Raw genomic sequence first — 15,070 nt, 5'->3', positions numbered from 1 at the left:
TTGATCACATACATTATTTCCATTTTCTTTCACAGTATACTGTCAAGTTTTGTGTACATGGGATAAATCAAAAGCATGATTATAGTTGTCAGGCCAGAGGTTTGCAAATGTGTTTAGTGTAAGCATACTACATTTATCTGTTCTGTGCATACTCAATTTATGCAGTGTGGTGTTGTGCAAGAGGTGATGTTTTTGTCAGTGCAACAACTGACACCCTTTTTGGGCTACCCTTGCAGTTTCTGCCACATCCTGAAGGGATGTGTAAAGAACATGAGTTTGGACAGAATCCTGGTTATTTCCAATTTCTTTACAAATAGCTGGGAGGAATTTGTGGGCCTGTCTGGCCTTGCTGCCTTTCCTGTGTGAGGTGGCATCATGTTCCCAGGGTTCCTGGAGCTTTTGATGTATTTTGATGCACTGTCCCGGCTTCCTCTCAGAGAGAACAAATGATCTTATTTCAACTGCTCACCTCTTAAATTCTTAAACCACTTAAACAGCGAGGTTTTCAATCTGGCCTGATATCAAACACCGGTATTCTACTCTCAAATGTTTTTTTTTTTTTTTTTTTCAGTTGTCACCTTGCAAGCTGAATCAAACTATCTTTTTATTGGCATCTACATTTCTATGAAGAACCTTAAAGGGTTAGTTCACCCATAAATGAAAATTCTGTCATTAATTACTCACCCTCATGTCATTCTAAACCCGTAAGACCTCTGTTCATCATCGGAACACAAATTAAGATATTTTTGATGCATTCTGACAGCTCTCTGACCCCTCCCATAGACAGCAAGGGTACTACCACGATCAGCGTCCAGAAACATAGTAAGGAGATCGGTAAAATAATCCATGTGACATCAGGGGTTCAACCGTAATATTACAAAGCTATGAGAATACTTTTTGTGCACAAAAAAAAAAAAAAAAAACTTTATTCAACAATTCGCGTCACCCTAGCACCATTTTGGAGAGTATCACATAAGTAAAAAATGTATGTGGTTCTGTGTCAGCCGCACAACATACATTAATATAACATCTCACCCCCAATTCAAAATTTTCTTCTTATGCTTCGAGCATCGTGAATCATGGTCTTGCTCTGCCTGCTACAGTATTTAATATATTCTCCTCTTTGTGTTCATCTTCAGCGTCTCTGGCCTCTGTTAATATCCCGTTTACAGACTCAGGCATGATGTATTTTTCATTATAACTGTCCCAGTAGATCCCAAAAAATACAGTACAAAGAATGGAGAAAATTAATGTATTTTTGTACTTATTTTATTGTTATTTTTGGGATCTACTGGGTCAGTGCTAAAGATAATATCAGCTGATCGCGATAGACAGGTTTGCATCCACTGTTCTATGCCATTGCTTGGTACCTTGGGCAGTTTTAGCTGACTTAAAACCTAAAATAAACATAAGCTTTCATTTCTCACCTTCCCAGAAATCACATTGTCAAATAAAAAGCAAAAATTTCCAGAGCTTTAATGACCGTAGCATACTCTCTCAGTTGGCTCTTCATAAAGTTCCATGCACTTTGAAGTATCACTTTCTGACCAGCAGTTCTGACAAGCACATCATAGACGTCTGACTTCTGGAGAGCTTCTTGAGGCTTTTACAAATCAGTGAAGCTCATTACTCTTTACGAAGCAGTCTGAGCGTTGTGCTTCGGTTCACTTTGATGGCGCTTTGGTAGAACCAATCTTAAACTGTACTGAGTTCACAAAATTGGATCTTTTTGATTTGTTTTATGCCACTGATATATTCCTGGATGGTGATTTTTAGAAGTTGGAAAGTGAACAGTTCATTTTGGGAATATGTCTTCAAGCCACATCTATTCCACGTCGCCCACCTTACAAGACCCAACAGGAAAAGATTCCAGAATCCAGTAGCATACGGGGAGGGGTTAGGAAGCAGGGGGATTTCAAGCTCCGTGATCTTTAAATCACCTATGAGCTGTTGTTACACGCTCCCTGTCTCGCTCCCTGTTTGCTTCTTTTTTTTTTTTTTTTTTTCTCTCGACGGATTGGAAAAACTGACAGCCCCCTTCATAAAGTGAGAGATGTATTGATGGGCTCATAGAACCTGGGGCTGAGCCAGGGGTTAAGTCCGGCTCACATGAGGCAGTGAGGGGCTATTACTCCCACAGGTGCAGGGAGCTGAGCCGCTGACCCTGGCCTCACCTGTCTGCCTATTTAAAGATGAGGAGCTGGGGGAGGAAAGGGGCACTTCCCTTAACAAAAAGAAAAAATTTACCCCTTGGGGCAAAGTCTGGTGTTAAGAGCGATTTGCCCTTACTTGCAGGCAGGCAGGCAGTGAGCTGCTCTGGTTTCACACTTGGGGATTGTGTGTGTGTGTGTGTGTGTGTGAGAGAGAGAGAGAGGGAATGCGTGGGATTAGATGTGCAAGATGGCTGCATTCAGGCTTGTTACTGTGGCTGCTGCCTGTGGGTAATGTGTCGTGTGTGTGTATGCTGTGCCAGGGCAGCTGTATGGCACTGTGCCTCCGCTGGAACTCTGCCTAAATTGCTAATATGCAACTGCAGGCAGGTCAGGACGGCTTTATGAGGCTTTGATTTACCTAATAGACTCAATTCAATTACAGCAGTTCAGGTTGTATGTGACTCCCTCTCTTGTCAATCTGTATGACAGTTGTAGACTTGGCTTTTAGTTTCTATTCATTCATTTATTTAGTTTTTTTTTTTTTTTTTTTTGAACGTTGGAAAATTTATGTGCAAACAGCCAGAGTAAAAATTTTTTTGGGTACTTCCTTTTTTTAGGCTTTTTAAATGCCCTCAAGCACTCAAAAATTTGCATTTGAGACATTGAAACCAAAATGTGTGTTTTCCACATTTTGAGGTTGAAAAAACACCCACACTTTTATGGGGTGATAGGACATTTTGTGAAGACAAGGGAGAGGGAATTAGGGCAAAAATAGCCTGGACTCAAATTTGCATCCCTACAGCAGCAATACAAGTCTACAGCATGTGCACAGGCAGTGAAAGTAATTTCATTAAGTTTTAGGAAAATTTAAAAGAGCTATTTTATTTTTATTTTATCCATTCATTGTTGTTTTGTTTTATTATTTTATTTGTCATTTTTTGGTATCCATTACTTAATTTTATTCATTTTTTTTCATCATAGAATCCGTTTTTTGATTTGTTTTGTTTTGTTTTCCTGGACTGAGACAGAGTGGATTAGACATTGGGACATATGTCTTTTGTTAAACAGTGACAGGCCTATGCATGCATTAGGCCATGAATTTGACAAAAGTTAGAGTTTGTACTATCAATTTAACTCTTTCCTCACCAGCATTTTTGAAAAAAGTTGCCAGCCACCACCAGCGATTTTGATGATTTTCTCTAAAATTTGTTGGCCTCCAGTATATTTTGCTGTATGAATATTTGAATATGCAACACACCAAAATAAAGATCAGAGCCTCTACTTTTAAACAACAACAACAAAAAAATCTGTTTTATTCTAGCTTAAAGCATTCTTTTTTTTTATCAACACTTGAATATAGGTAGGTTTCATAAAAATGTATAGTTTTGAACATAAAGGTGAGAAAAAAAAACTATACTGGATAATATTCAATACGATTATTAAAGCATAAATCCATGAAATCGCTTCCATCAACACCTCCAAATCTTGCACAGACATATACCACTTCCTGGATCATAATTTACTCCATAACATTATGCATCTTTCATTTATATGCTGTCTATTGCTGATGATCGCATTATTTATCATATGCATCTGTTTACATAAGAGATTGCTTGTGTGTTTTTGTTTGGGAGGCTTTGTACTCGTTCAGAAGATGTGTAATAGCGCCCCAGAGCGTATAACAGTGAAAAAAAAAAAGCCGTAAAAACTCGTCTTTAGCGGGGAAGCGTTGTCTTCTAAAAGATGAGATAACTCGTCAATGACAGGGAAAGAGTTAAAAGCACTTGATTCTGACAAGTGCAAAAACACCACATCATTGGAGGCAGGGCTTTGTATTTACATAGATTGTATGAGTAGATTTGATTCCCATCCACAAACTAGGGCTGTGCAATTTGGGGAAAATATCAAATTGTGATTTGTTTTGACAGATATTGCGATTTGATTTAAATTTTCTGTTGTGTTTTGGGAGTGGTTCTATAGAGTTTTTTTTTATTTTTATTTTATTTATTTTAGCAGGGGATATTATAATGGTATTACTACTTTTATAGAATTTACTTAATTACTGAATTTCACAGAAAAGATTAGATTATTTTGTACAAATAAAGAACTGTATTACTTTAGTCAATTATTAAAGTATTACATAGGTTACATAGGCTGATTAATTCTTTTTTAAGCATTTGGGATTTTAAGAACAAGTGGAAAATGTGCTGAATGTTTCATCCAAGTGAAATTAGCAAAGCAGTAAGACTGAATTTACAGTTGTTTTAAACACGGAGCCAGGCATGATTTGACACTGGTTGCGTGTGCATCAAGCCTCGTCCATATTGCCAGATGTGCTCATGGAGATTTGTGGTGCAGAGCCGCGTGCGAGTATAACCAAGCATTACGAGACAGGCTGCATGTGTGCGGCAAGTTTAAATGGCTCCTCCGTGAGACGGGGCAGAGAGGATCGAGTATGAGAAGCATTCAGATACACAGGCTGTGTGTGCGCTTTTCTGAATTGGGAATAGCGAACATGCATTAAAAACTTCTTTCAAATTAGAATCTGTTGGGGAGATAAAATGTGCATGATAACGTTCATGTACTAATAAAAAAATAGAAGAATGTATCTTTTATTCTCCAGTACTGAAAGTAGTACTGATATGGGAGCACTTGATGTGTTGTGACACAGCTCTTGCAAATTAACGTTATCTTTTTTGTTTGGTGTCTGTCATTTTGAAGCTGAAGTAATCTCATATTACATAAGTTTCTCTTTAGTATTAACTATCGATCTGACCCTGTAGACGCCATAATCACACACTCTCTCTCCCGCTTCCTGTTTTTTTTTAACAGTCATGCATACTGTATGCTCTGGAATGGAGTTATATCGTGTCCACATCGTAGGTTTTGCAATTAGCAAACCGCAATGCAATTGCAATTCAATTTCGATTAATCGCACAGCCCTATTATCAACCCACCCCTAATTGGAGTTTTACAGCTTCTCCACAGGCCCATCCTTAAGAAACACTCTTACGTTCAGTCTCACTCTCCCCCTCATCGCCTTTGCATCAATTTGTCTCCCTTGTGAAGGGATGACGTGGAAACCAGTTTTAATGCTCAGTGAAAACCACTCCTCCGTTTCCTCTTTGCGTAGTGATGTACTGTTGCTGCCCCTGAGCTCTGTGTATACAGGGTTTAACTGTGTTTGCATGAGGCGTTAGGTCATCACTGAAGCTGGTGTACCACCTCTTTACAGTGTCTTTCGCTCTCACTCTTATTGCCCTCTGTCTAATCATTCCCTTGACTGTATGTTTTGGCCTTTTATTGGTTTATCTAGAGGTTGGAATACGAAACGTATGGTGCATATCTTGCAACTCAGGTGTGAACTGTTGATCCAGTGAGTGTTGTCACAGCTTGTGATGTTGCCCAGCTAGCTGGACTGTAGAATGTTTCATCAAAGTGCTGAACTGTAGAAATAATCATCTATATGTTTAAAAAAATGTTAAGAACAATGTTATTTTAGTATAATTTGGTTTTGAATTAGGTTTTATTTTTATTTAGTTTTTATTTTAATTTTAGCTACAGTATTAATTGTGTAGTGTATTTGTAATTTTATTAGTTTTTGTAAAATATGTATATATGTTTTTAAATATGTATATTTTATTAAGTTTTAGTTATTACTTAAACTTAAACTAAACACAAATGATAAAAGTTGCCTCTGTAACTAAAAATGCTGGGTTGTTTCAGCCCAACTTTGGGTTAAATATGGACTAACCCAGCTGTTGGGTTACATTTTTAAATTAAACTTTTAACCCAAAAGTTGGGTTAGTCCATATTTGACCCAGAGTTAGGTTGAGACAACCCAGCATTTTTTAGAGTGTAGCTGAAAAGTTAACGTTTTAGATTTTACTTTATTTCAGTTAATGTTTATTTTGTTTCAAGTAATATTTTTTTATTTATTTAGGGTTTTTTTTATTTATTTTTTTCAATGGTTTTGGCTTAAGGTTTAGTTAACAATAATAACCCTGTTAAGAATGTGAAAATAGGCAATTGTTTGGTCCTCATTAACCTGTTGAATTTATTAATTTATTATTTATTTGTTTACTAATATTTTTACCTGATATATATATATTATTTATTTATTTATTTTAAACTTAAGTATTCTTAACTCACAGCAGTACAAAGTGATATACCTATAATGTAACTCCATAAAGAACACTTGTGCTGATCCCTTCAGCTGGCAACCATTGAGTCATTCTTACTGTACTGACATGAAAACTTGTTTTATTGATTTATGCAAATGAATGTTCAGTTCAGCAAATACATATAAAAAAAAACTAAACCGATGAAGTCATATTCAACACAAAATCTCCACGCTTTAGGATGTCACACATCAATTTATGGGGAGTTATATGCACTTGCCTTTCATCTGTGGCCAGCTTCTGTGTTTTTCCTTTTCTCACTCTCGCCTCTACTTTCTCACACGCTCCCACCATATTCCCTGCACCCCATCACGCTGATGTAAAAAGCATATTTTTGGCCTGCCCCTCCAGTGACAGAAAGACGATTATGCCTTTCTTTCAGGCCGAAAGGAAACCGCTCCCATCTCTAAAACAGCTGGAGCGAGCCCCATTTCCCCCCCAAAGCTGGCTTGTAGCCCAAGTCTTCCCATGCAAGCTGATAATGGGCCGCCCACTCCCACCAATGCATCCCCGTCACCCCACCCGAGTGCTCTTAAAGGTCCTGCCTTCAACATATAAATCTCTCAACACTCATCCCAGTAAAGGAAGTATTTCCCCTCTTCTCTCTTTTGCAGTCACCCACACTGCCCAAACCTGGGGAAGCGGAAGTCAAATGAGTGGGAAATGAACTGGAGAACTTGCATTTCCATTTCACCATTTGTCCCGTCACAGAAAGTGCCTCTGGGGTCGGCAGGATCGAGTCCATTGTCATTCGGTCTCCTGCAAGGCTGTTCTCAAAGCCTCCGCACTATACATCTATCTGTCAGAGAGTCTGTTATGAGGTAATAGGAAAACCTTACATTTCCTTCCTCGCTGAGTAAAAATAGAGCACTTGTTGCAATGCCTCACCTTCTGAACCAGTCAAGATGACACTGCATGACATAGTGCTGTTCCTTTATCATGTCTTTGTTCGATTCATAGTTAAAAGAAGGGATTAACTGAAGCTATAATTTCAGTCCTCGCATCACTTTAATGCATTCTGCGAACTGAAGCAACAAAGTTCTTTTAAATTCAGAGTCCTCCAGTTTAACTCTTAACCAGTGCTAATCATCCATCACTAAATATGTTGTCCCACCTAATGATCCATTAAATCAGGATCTGATGAAAAGCCTCTATGGATTTCTGCACACACATTATCCAGTTATTATGAGTGTAATATTCAGACAGTATCCCCCCCCCCAAAAAATATAATTTTTTGTCATTTAATCACCCTTAATAGAGTTCCAAACCTGTATGATTTGCTTTCTTCTTTAAAACACAAAATAAGATATTTTGAGGAATACTTTAATTATTGTTGTCCTTATTATGGAAGTCAAAGTCCAAAACAACATTGTACCCCTTTGACTCTAATTGCATGGACAAACAACACTAAGATGTTTTGCAGAATATGTGGCACTCACAACATGGGGGTGAGTAAATGATGACAGAATTTTCATTTTTGGGTGAACTATCCCTTTAAGACCACCAGTGGTGCAATAGACCATCAGTGGTCTGTTGTCCGGTTGACTGTTTTCTGGCTGTTCCACGTCTTGACTTGCCCCTGTCTTACCTGTGCCAAAGCCCTGTAATTAAATGCTTATTGGAGGCCAGGCTGGAGGGTGGCTGTGAAGGGGAGGTAAGGAGTTCACTGTACACCTGGGTTGACAAGATGCTGTCTGCACAGCTATCATAAGCAAGAGTCTCTATCGCAGCCCAAGGGGAAAGTGAAGAGAAAATTCCCATTAGTTGCATCATTAGATGTTGTTCAAAGGTTCTGACTGTTGGGTATGTTGAGATGAATGTTACAAAAGTCTGTAGTGGTTCGTTACCTGTAAGGTCCTCATGAAACCATAACCAATACCAATCAGATGATAATTATTTTAATGTTATGGCCAATAACTAATAAATGGCTTTTTTTCTCTCTTTTTTCATACACTGGAAGTCATTGGAAGGCTCCAATGTTGTTTGGTTCCCGATGTTCTGCAGAAAATTGTATACAGGTTTGGAATGACATGAGGTTGAGTAAATGATGACAGAATTGTAATTTTTGGGTGAACTAGCCTTTTAATATATCCATTATCAACCAATTTCAATGTATTCATTTTTGCAGATTTATTGTGCATCTCTATGATATATTTCTCATTGTGGTTGCATTAGCAAATTAGTATAGCTTGATGGTATGTGGTCTAAGATATGATATTCTAATAAGTGGATTCAGAGGTAAAAATGCTGGGAAAAAATGGCTTTGTCATATTTGAACAGAAGGAATATATGTCAGATTTGTTTGTCAACAATGCCATTTTCAGCCAGTCATGCCAATGAAAGTTTTTTTTTTATTTATTTATTTATTTTTTCTGGGAAATCAGCCTCCTAGTAGCTTACTAATTGTCACTACATTTTAGGCTATGATGAGGTAAGTGTTTTAACAAAAAAAATAAAAATAAAAATACACACTTTATCTTTAACTGGTTGTGTGTAAGATTTCACACACCCGAATAAGCCTGTTTTCTGAGGTTAACTGGAAGCTACCCTTGTGTTGAACCCTGAGGTTTTCACAGCAGAACTCTGGCAGTGGTTCCTCTCCTATATGTGGCCATATGTTTTAGAGATAACTCTGAGAGCTGATGTGTGGGAACACTGTTTTCCATGGTGTTGTGCTGCTGATGTTCTATTTTGTATATCACTTTTGTCCCCTCAGTTTGCTGTTCACTGGTAGGCATGGGCGACATTTAACTCTTGAGTCAGTGGGGCAATAACTTCCCATGCTGGTAGGTGTTCCTGTATGAATGTTCATACGTATGAAGTTCCATTAATGGGGTAGTTTACCCGAAAATAAAAATTCTGTCATCTTTACTTACCTTCACATGCCCACAGTTGTTTTTGACCCCACTGACTTTCATTGAATGCACAAAAACTGTTGTTTGGAATTGCATTTTTTTGTGTGTGTGTGTTAAAACTTTTAACTGCTCGTCTTTTTAGCTGCTCGAGAAGCTTTATTTCAGAGTTCTCTCTTACCACTCAGGTTCACACCTGACGTGACACTGATTTTCTGTGGACCGTCTTCAGTCATCTTGTTTCCAGGAAGGCACAGTGGGAAACGTGAGCTGCTGAAAAGGCTGTTGCCACATTTTAATTTCTTTGCCATTTTCCCTATTAATGGTCATGCTACTTGATGGCAAATACCGAAGGCCACCATTTATATCAAAAGGGATTGAGTTTCTCTTCAGCTCCTTGCAGCTCCATCTCCTTGGCGGTATCCCGTACCCTGACTCTCGCTTTTTTCCTCGTCCTTCTGTTCTCCACGGCCACACTGTTTCGCAGTCTAATTACAGGTCAATTAAGGGCTTTCTCCAGCCTTCTGCCGCTCCGGCCCAGGAGGCTTAGAGGCCCGCAAGAGTGGGAGTGAAAGAGATATCATTTCATGTGGAGATCAGGCGAGAGCCCCTTTCAAAGAAGGGATTGAGGAGGAATCCTGAAAGAGAGAAAGCCACCCCACACCTCCCAAAAAAGGAGGCTACTGAGACAGGGGCCAGAGGATTATGGGAATATTCATGACCAGATAAAGAGAGGAGACCTATGAATGGATGTGTCCAAAAAGCTCATCTCTTAGGTAAACAGGGATCTAAATGGAGTTTGGACCCTGTTCTCGGACTCACAGAAACAGTGGAAGGAGCAGTTCTCTCTTGCGTCACATTTCCGAGGCACTGAAAAGACCGTCTTGTTTTGGCCTTTTCTTAGCCGCCATTCTGTGGTCCTCCATGTGGAACAAACAGATGGCAACCAGAAATAAATATGTTTCTCACAGTCTTTTGAGACACTTTAAGCCCATATACACACAAGTTCACATCATCCTTAGCTGTCCATTCTTCTTTAAAACTTCATTGGCTGTGAACGTACACGTTTTCAATTTGACTGTTTCCACAGACTTGTGATTGGCCCATGCAGCATAGTAGCTTCCATCACGTCCTCTTGATTCATCCCATGTCCAGTATTTTTGAGTCTCTACTTGTGTTACAAAGTCTTTTTTAAACAATAAAAATGATACAACCATGCTGGTTAGAAAACACAAAATTCCATTACCAAATATACAAAAACTTTTAACATCCAATATTATATAAATACCAGGGATGCACAATATATTGGGCCAGCATTTTGTATTTTTCATTGTTACTTTTTTAATTTATTGTTGTTTGCAGATATTTGATATTTATGTTTTGATATTTGGATATTTAATTGTTTTCACTTATTTTAAGATTCAGATTACTTTTGGCATCATCTTGCATTAAATTATAGGTGTAATGAATGATAGTGACAAAAAATTGAAATGCCCTAATCCCTTGAGAAGTGCTGTTCCTTTAGGGAGCACATGTTGCTGCATAAAACAATGTCCATAATGTTTTGTAATTTATAATGAGATGCCTAAATTCATGTCTAGTTTGCAAAGTAGTATTTATTTATTTACCTTCCTTCCTTATTTATTTTATTTTTTATTTATAATTTATATAATTAATTAATATTATATTATATTCAGACATAACGTTACCACTTATCAGCTTATTGCTAAATATCAGTGAATCTTTAATAAATGCATACATCACTGTTATCCAGTGACATACAATTAGATCAAGTATCCCCAAATTGTTCAGATGGAATTAATTTTTTGAATCTTTCCCTGTTGCTATCCTGCATTTTTCAAAAAAGACCACGGGTGGCTTGAGTTTCATTTCCACACCTGCTGTGTCATAAGGCCCTCTCCAAAACGTAGTGCCTGTTATATTCACTAACCTTCACCATTACTCTTTATGTCCCTAGGCACAAAAAAGATACTCAAAGTCTAAGCCACAAGATTGCGTATGTGTGTGTGTGTGTGTGTGTGTGTGTGTGTGTGTGTGCAGAAGGTGCTGAAGGGTCGTGTTTCCAGGCTTTAGGATATTTGTGAAAGTTTGTGTGTTTGTACGTGTGAGCACGTGTGTGGGTCATAGTATTGTATTTCAGACCTTAGAGATGTCAGATATCCACAAAGACAGTCTTATTTCTTTCATCCTTCACCTCTGAGGAGAATGGGGAATCCCCACACCACAAATACAACTAAAACGGCTGCACGAGCCTCAGATGACAGTATTTAGTTACAGTCACGGACTTGTAACCCAGTGTCCACTTGAAAAGCTCCGTTAACCTGTTGTCATATGAGACTTTAGATTGTTTGTTCTCACACTATTAGGCCACAAATGGTCTTGCATGCATACATAACATACATAATAGCTCTGTTACACTACCTAATGAGATGCCTTGCTGCCAACTGGTCATTGCACCTGTTAAGTGATTGATTTGAAAGTCATTTAGGAGGTTCTCAACTAGACTCTCAATTGAGTTTATTGCAAAATTATTGTTTACATTTTTTTTCATGAATTAATTTTAAATATGTTTTATATTTATAATTTCTCTCACATCTCAACAAACATCAAGAAATGTCCAGGTCACATTATACCTAATATATCTGGTGATCCCTGTCTCATTATTCTTTAATTAAATGGAATATTTTAATAAAAAATTGTCATATATATATATATATATATATATATATATATATATATATATATATATATATATATATATATATATATATATATATATATATGAAAATTTAAATAAATAATTTTAAACCAAAGGCAGAACTACCAAAAAATGTATATAATTATTATTATTACTACTACTTTTTCTTTTCTTTTCCACTTTTGGAATAATGTGTGACTTGGACCTCATTGTTGGATTCACTTATGCAAGAACATCAATTTTAAATGGAGAATGAAATTTTCTGTTTGTTCCACATGGAGGAACACAGAATTCTTTTTAAAAATTTCATATTTTAAACCTTTTCGTTACCTTTGCCTCACTCTTTCACATAGTTAAAAGTTGTCACCCATTCCCACTCCTCCTCCATGACTCCCTGAAGGGGACAGGCTTTGAAGTAGCATGTAGAGGTGAGGAGGTGCAATAGAACACCACCTCTTCATCATCTGCTCCTCAACCGCACACACCTTTGAGTGTTGAACTGTCAGTGGCCACCATCTGCTGTTTGGGTGTCAGAGATTGTACCCACAGTGGGACTTGACACGACTTGATACTTAATCTGCAGGAAAATCTAGAAATATTTGTATGCGTACGAGTCCACTTGAAAGTGCGTCTTTGCAATGATGTGGCCAGGTTAGGGTTTTTCCCAGGAGAAGCTTGAACTTGAGAAGACTCATGAATTCCATCCAGTTTAGAGCAGGGGAGATCAAATGTGACCCTTAACAACAAAAAAAAAAACAATTCACTGGGTTATAAAAAATTATGCTAAAAAAAATCATCAGAAAATTAAGTAAAGATCATTTTCCAGATTTTTTCTTTTATGCCCAAAATCATTATGATATTAAGTAAAGATCATGTTCCATGAAAATATTTTGTAAATTTTCTACCGTAAATAAATCAAAACTTAATTTTTTATTAGTAATATGCATTGCTTAGGACTTCATTTGGACAAATTTAAAGGCGATTTTCTCAATATTTGGATTTTTTTGCACCCTCAGATTCCAGATTTTCAAATAGTTGTATCTCTGCCAAATATTGTCAAAAACCATACATCAATGAAAAGCTTATTTATTCAGCTTTCAGATGATGTGTAAATCTTAATATCTAAAAATTGACACTTAAGACTGGTCCAGGGTTACAAATGGTAATTATGTGCTATTGAAATGGCAGAATTACTAATGTGTGATGTATTCACATTTGCATTTCTCTTTACAGAAAAAGTACGTGAGATTCAGGAGAAACTTGAAGCTTTCATTGAAGCTCTTCACAAAGAGAAATAGAGCAGTAGGTGGTTTTAATTCTACTGCATGGTTAAATAGAAAATTTGATAGAAATAGTTAATGATTCAATTTACCTTAATTAATTATTAATATTTTACATATTATTAATATATTTCATGATCATATTTAATAATTTATATAAAGATGATTTTTCTTCTTTAATATTACTTTTTTTATAAATTTATATGAATTTTTTTTTAAATTGGTGCTGCCAAGTACACATTAACTTAAAATGAGATTACTCATCTAATTGTACATAGTAGTACCTTTAAGGTTTTTTTTTATTTTTTATTTTGGGGCTATTGATATAATTATTCAACACATTACATCATCTAAAATAATGTGTTCAAAAAGTAAATCAATGGATAGGCCTAATTAAAATGCATGGGATGTTATGTAGTGTTCATTGTAGTATGATTTTTTTTTTTTTCATGGATTTCATGTCTTAGGAAATAATACTTATTCTTTTGTCTTTCAGGATCATCTTGTTTCTGGACAGTCATGCCCTTACAGAAAAATGCACTGATTAAATACAACATAATTTGCCCTTCGTAATTGAATATCTTCCCTGCTTCTCGTCCTCTCTGTCTCTCTCTCTTTTTTATGTATACTGCTTCAGCTTTCAGTCTTCTCACACACATGAACACACGCTCTCTTCCCCCTCAAAACAGTGAAAGTAAGCAAAGTGAGCTGGGGTGCCTTACATTTGCTGCATATTTAATCACTGTTGGAGAATAAGCACTTACTCAACTAGAGAATGGTACATGTCATGCTTTACTCTTTCTTCCTCCAGTGCTTAAAAGCCAGACATGTTTTCCCAAGAAACCAGTCAGACAGACATGCACATACATCTTCTCCCAATCCCTCGTTCCCAATAAAATACTTTGTCCGGGTCTCTCTTTTCTCTGACTTTCTTTATTAATGAAGGTGTTATTTATGGAGAAGCCAAGAGGTAAAATGCACCTTTTATTAATTGGCCTTAATAGACAAAATATTCAAAAATGTCTTGTCACCAATTGCCACCTTCCTTCATATTTTGGAGTTGTGATTTCCCAATATTTATCCAAATTACACACGTCCTGATAATTTTGAGTGTAAAGGGCACCACACCTTTGTTCCTGGTTGCTCATTAATGTTAATGGGTAAATATACATGTACTTGAAAAGTATCCAAGTTCATTGAAATCATGGATCTGTTGTCACAATGGGAAAATATCTGAGTGTGGTGCTTGTATCAGAATATCTGTCGGATGATTTAAGAATGTTTCCACTTTTTGTTGTAGATTGTAATTTTTGCATGTCGTATCCCATCAGATGTGGTTTATTTATTAAATTGGTGTTTAAAAAAAAAAAGGAGTAATAAAAGTGACTTTAAATGTATGTTAAACAGAGTGGGTGGGGTTGGACAAAATCCAGTGTGTGTAAATTTCTAACTTGATTTAATTTGACGATTGCTGGTAAACTTTTTGATGGGCACAGTGTATGTTTCCTCATTGGTTTTACACTGGCTAAATGATAAAGTATTTTATTTTAGGTAAAATTATGTTACCTTGTCATTTCTTTCTTTGGAACACAAAAGAAGATATTTTGAATAATGTTGATAACCAACATACATACATGAGAAAAAAAAAAATCTTGAAGAATGAAAATTTTAATGAAATGAGGGTATATATATATATATATATATGCAGGTCCTTCTCAAAAAATTAGCATATTGTGAAAAAGTTCATTATTTTCCATAATGTAATGATAAAAATTAAACTTTCATATATTTTAGATTCATTGCACACCAACTGAAATATTTCAGGTCTTTTATTGTTTTAAATACTGATGATTTTGGCATACAGCTCATGAAAACCCAAAATTCC

The 15,070-nt window shown here is 36.5% G+C and overlaps 1 protein-coding gene across 9 annotated transcripts in view; it reads left to right on the top strand.

The window, feature by feature from the left end:
- Window positions 1-14,745, top strand: part of LOC109068649 (dynamin-like 120 kDa protein, mitochondrial) — a 36,328-nt gene extending 21,583 nt beyond the window's left edge. For 8 of the 9 annotated variants that reach the window (XR_006160276.1, XM_042758477.1, XM_042758475.1 and 5 more), the window contains 2 exons: window positions 13,139-13,207; window positions 13,682-14,745. Coding sequence is in view for 7 of the 9 variants with exons in the window: in XM_042758477.1 (XP_042614411.1) it covers window positions 13,139-13,203 (65 nt within the window). In the remaining 2 variants the exon portion in view is untranslated. Of the gene's footprint in view, window positions 1-6,948; window positions 7,156-13,138; window positions 13,208-13,681 lie in introns of all 9 variants that reach the window. The other variant, XR_006160275.1, reaches the window with a different exon arrangement.
- The last annotated feature ends 325 nt before the right edge of the window (window positions 14,746-15,070 follow it).

Source organism: Cyprinus carpio, chromosome A6 (assembly GCF_018340385.1).
Source record: "Cyprinus carpio isolate SPL01 chromosome A6, ASM1834038v1, whole genome shotgun sequence".
Taxonomy (NCBI): Eukaryota; Metazoa; Chordata; class Actinopteri; order Cypriniformes; family Cyprinidae; genus Cyprinus; species Cyprinus carpio.
The sequence above is the reverse complement of the archived record's forward strand: the minus strand, read 5'-3'. Positions and strand labels throughout refer to the sequence as shown.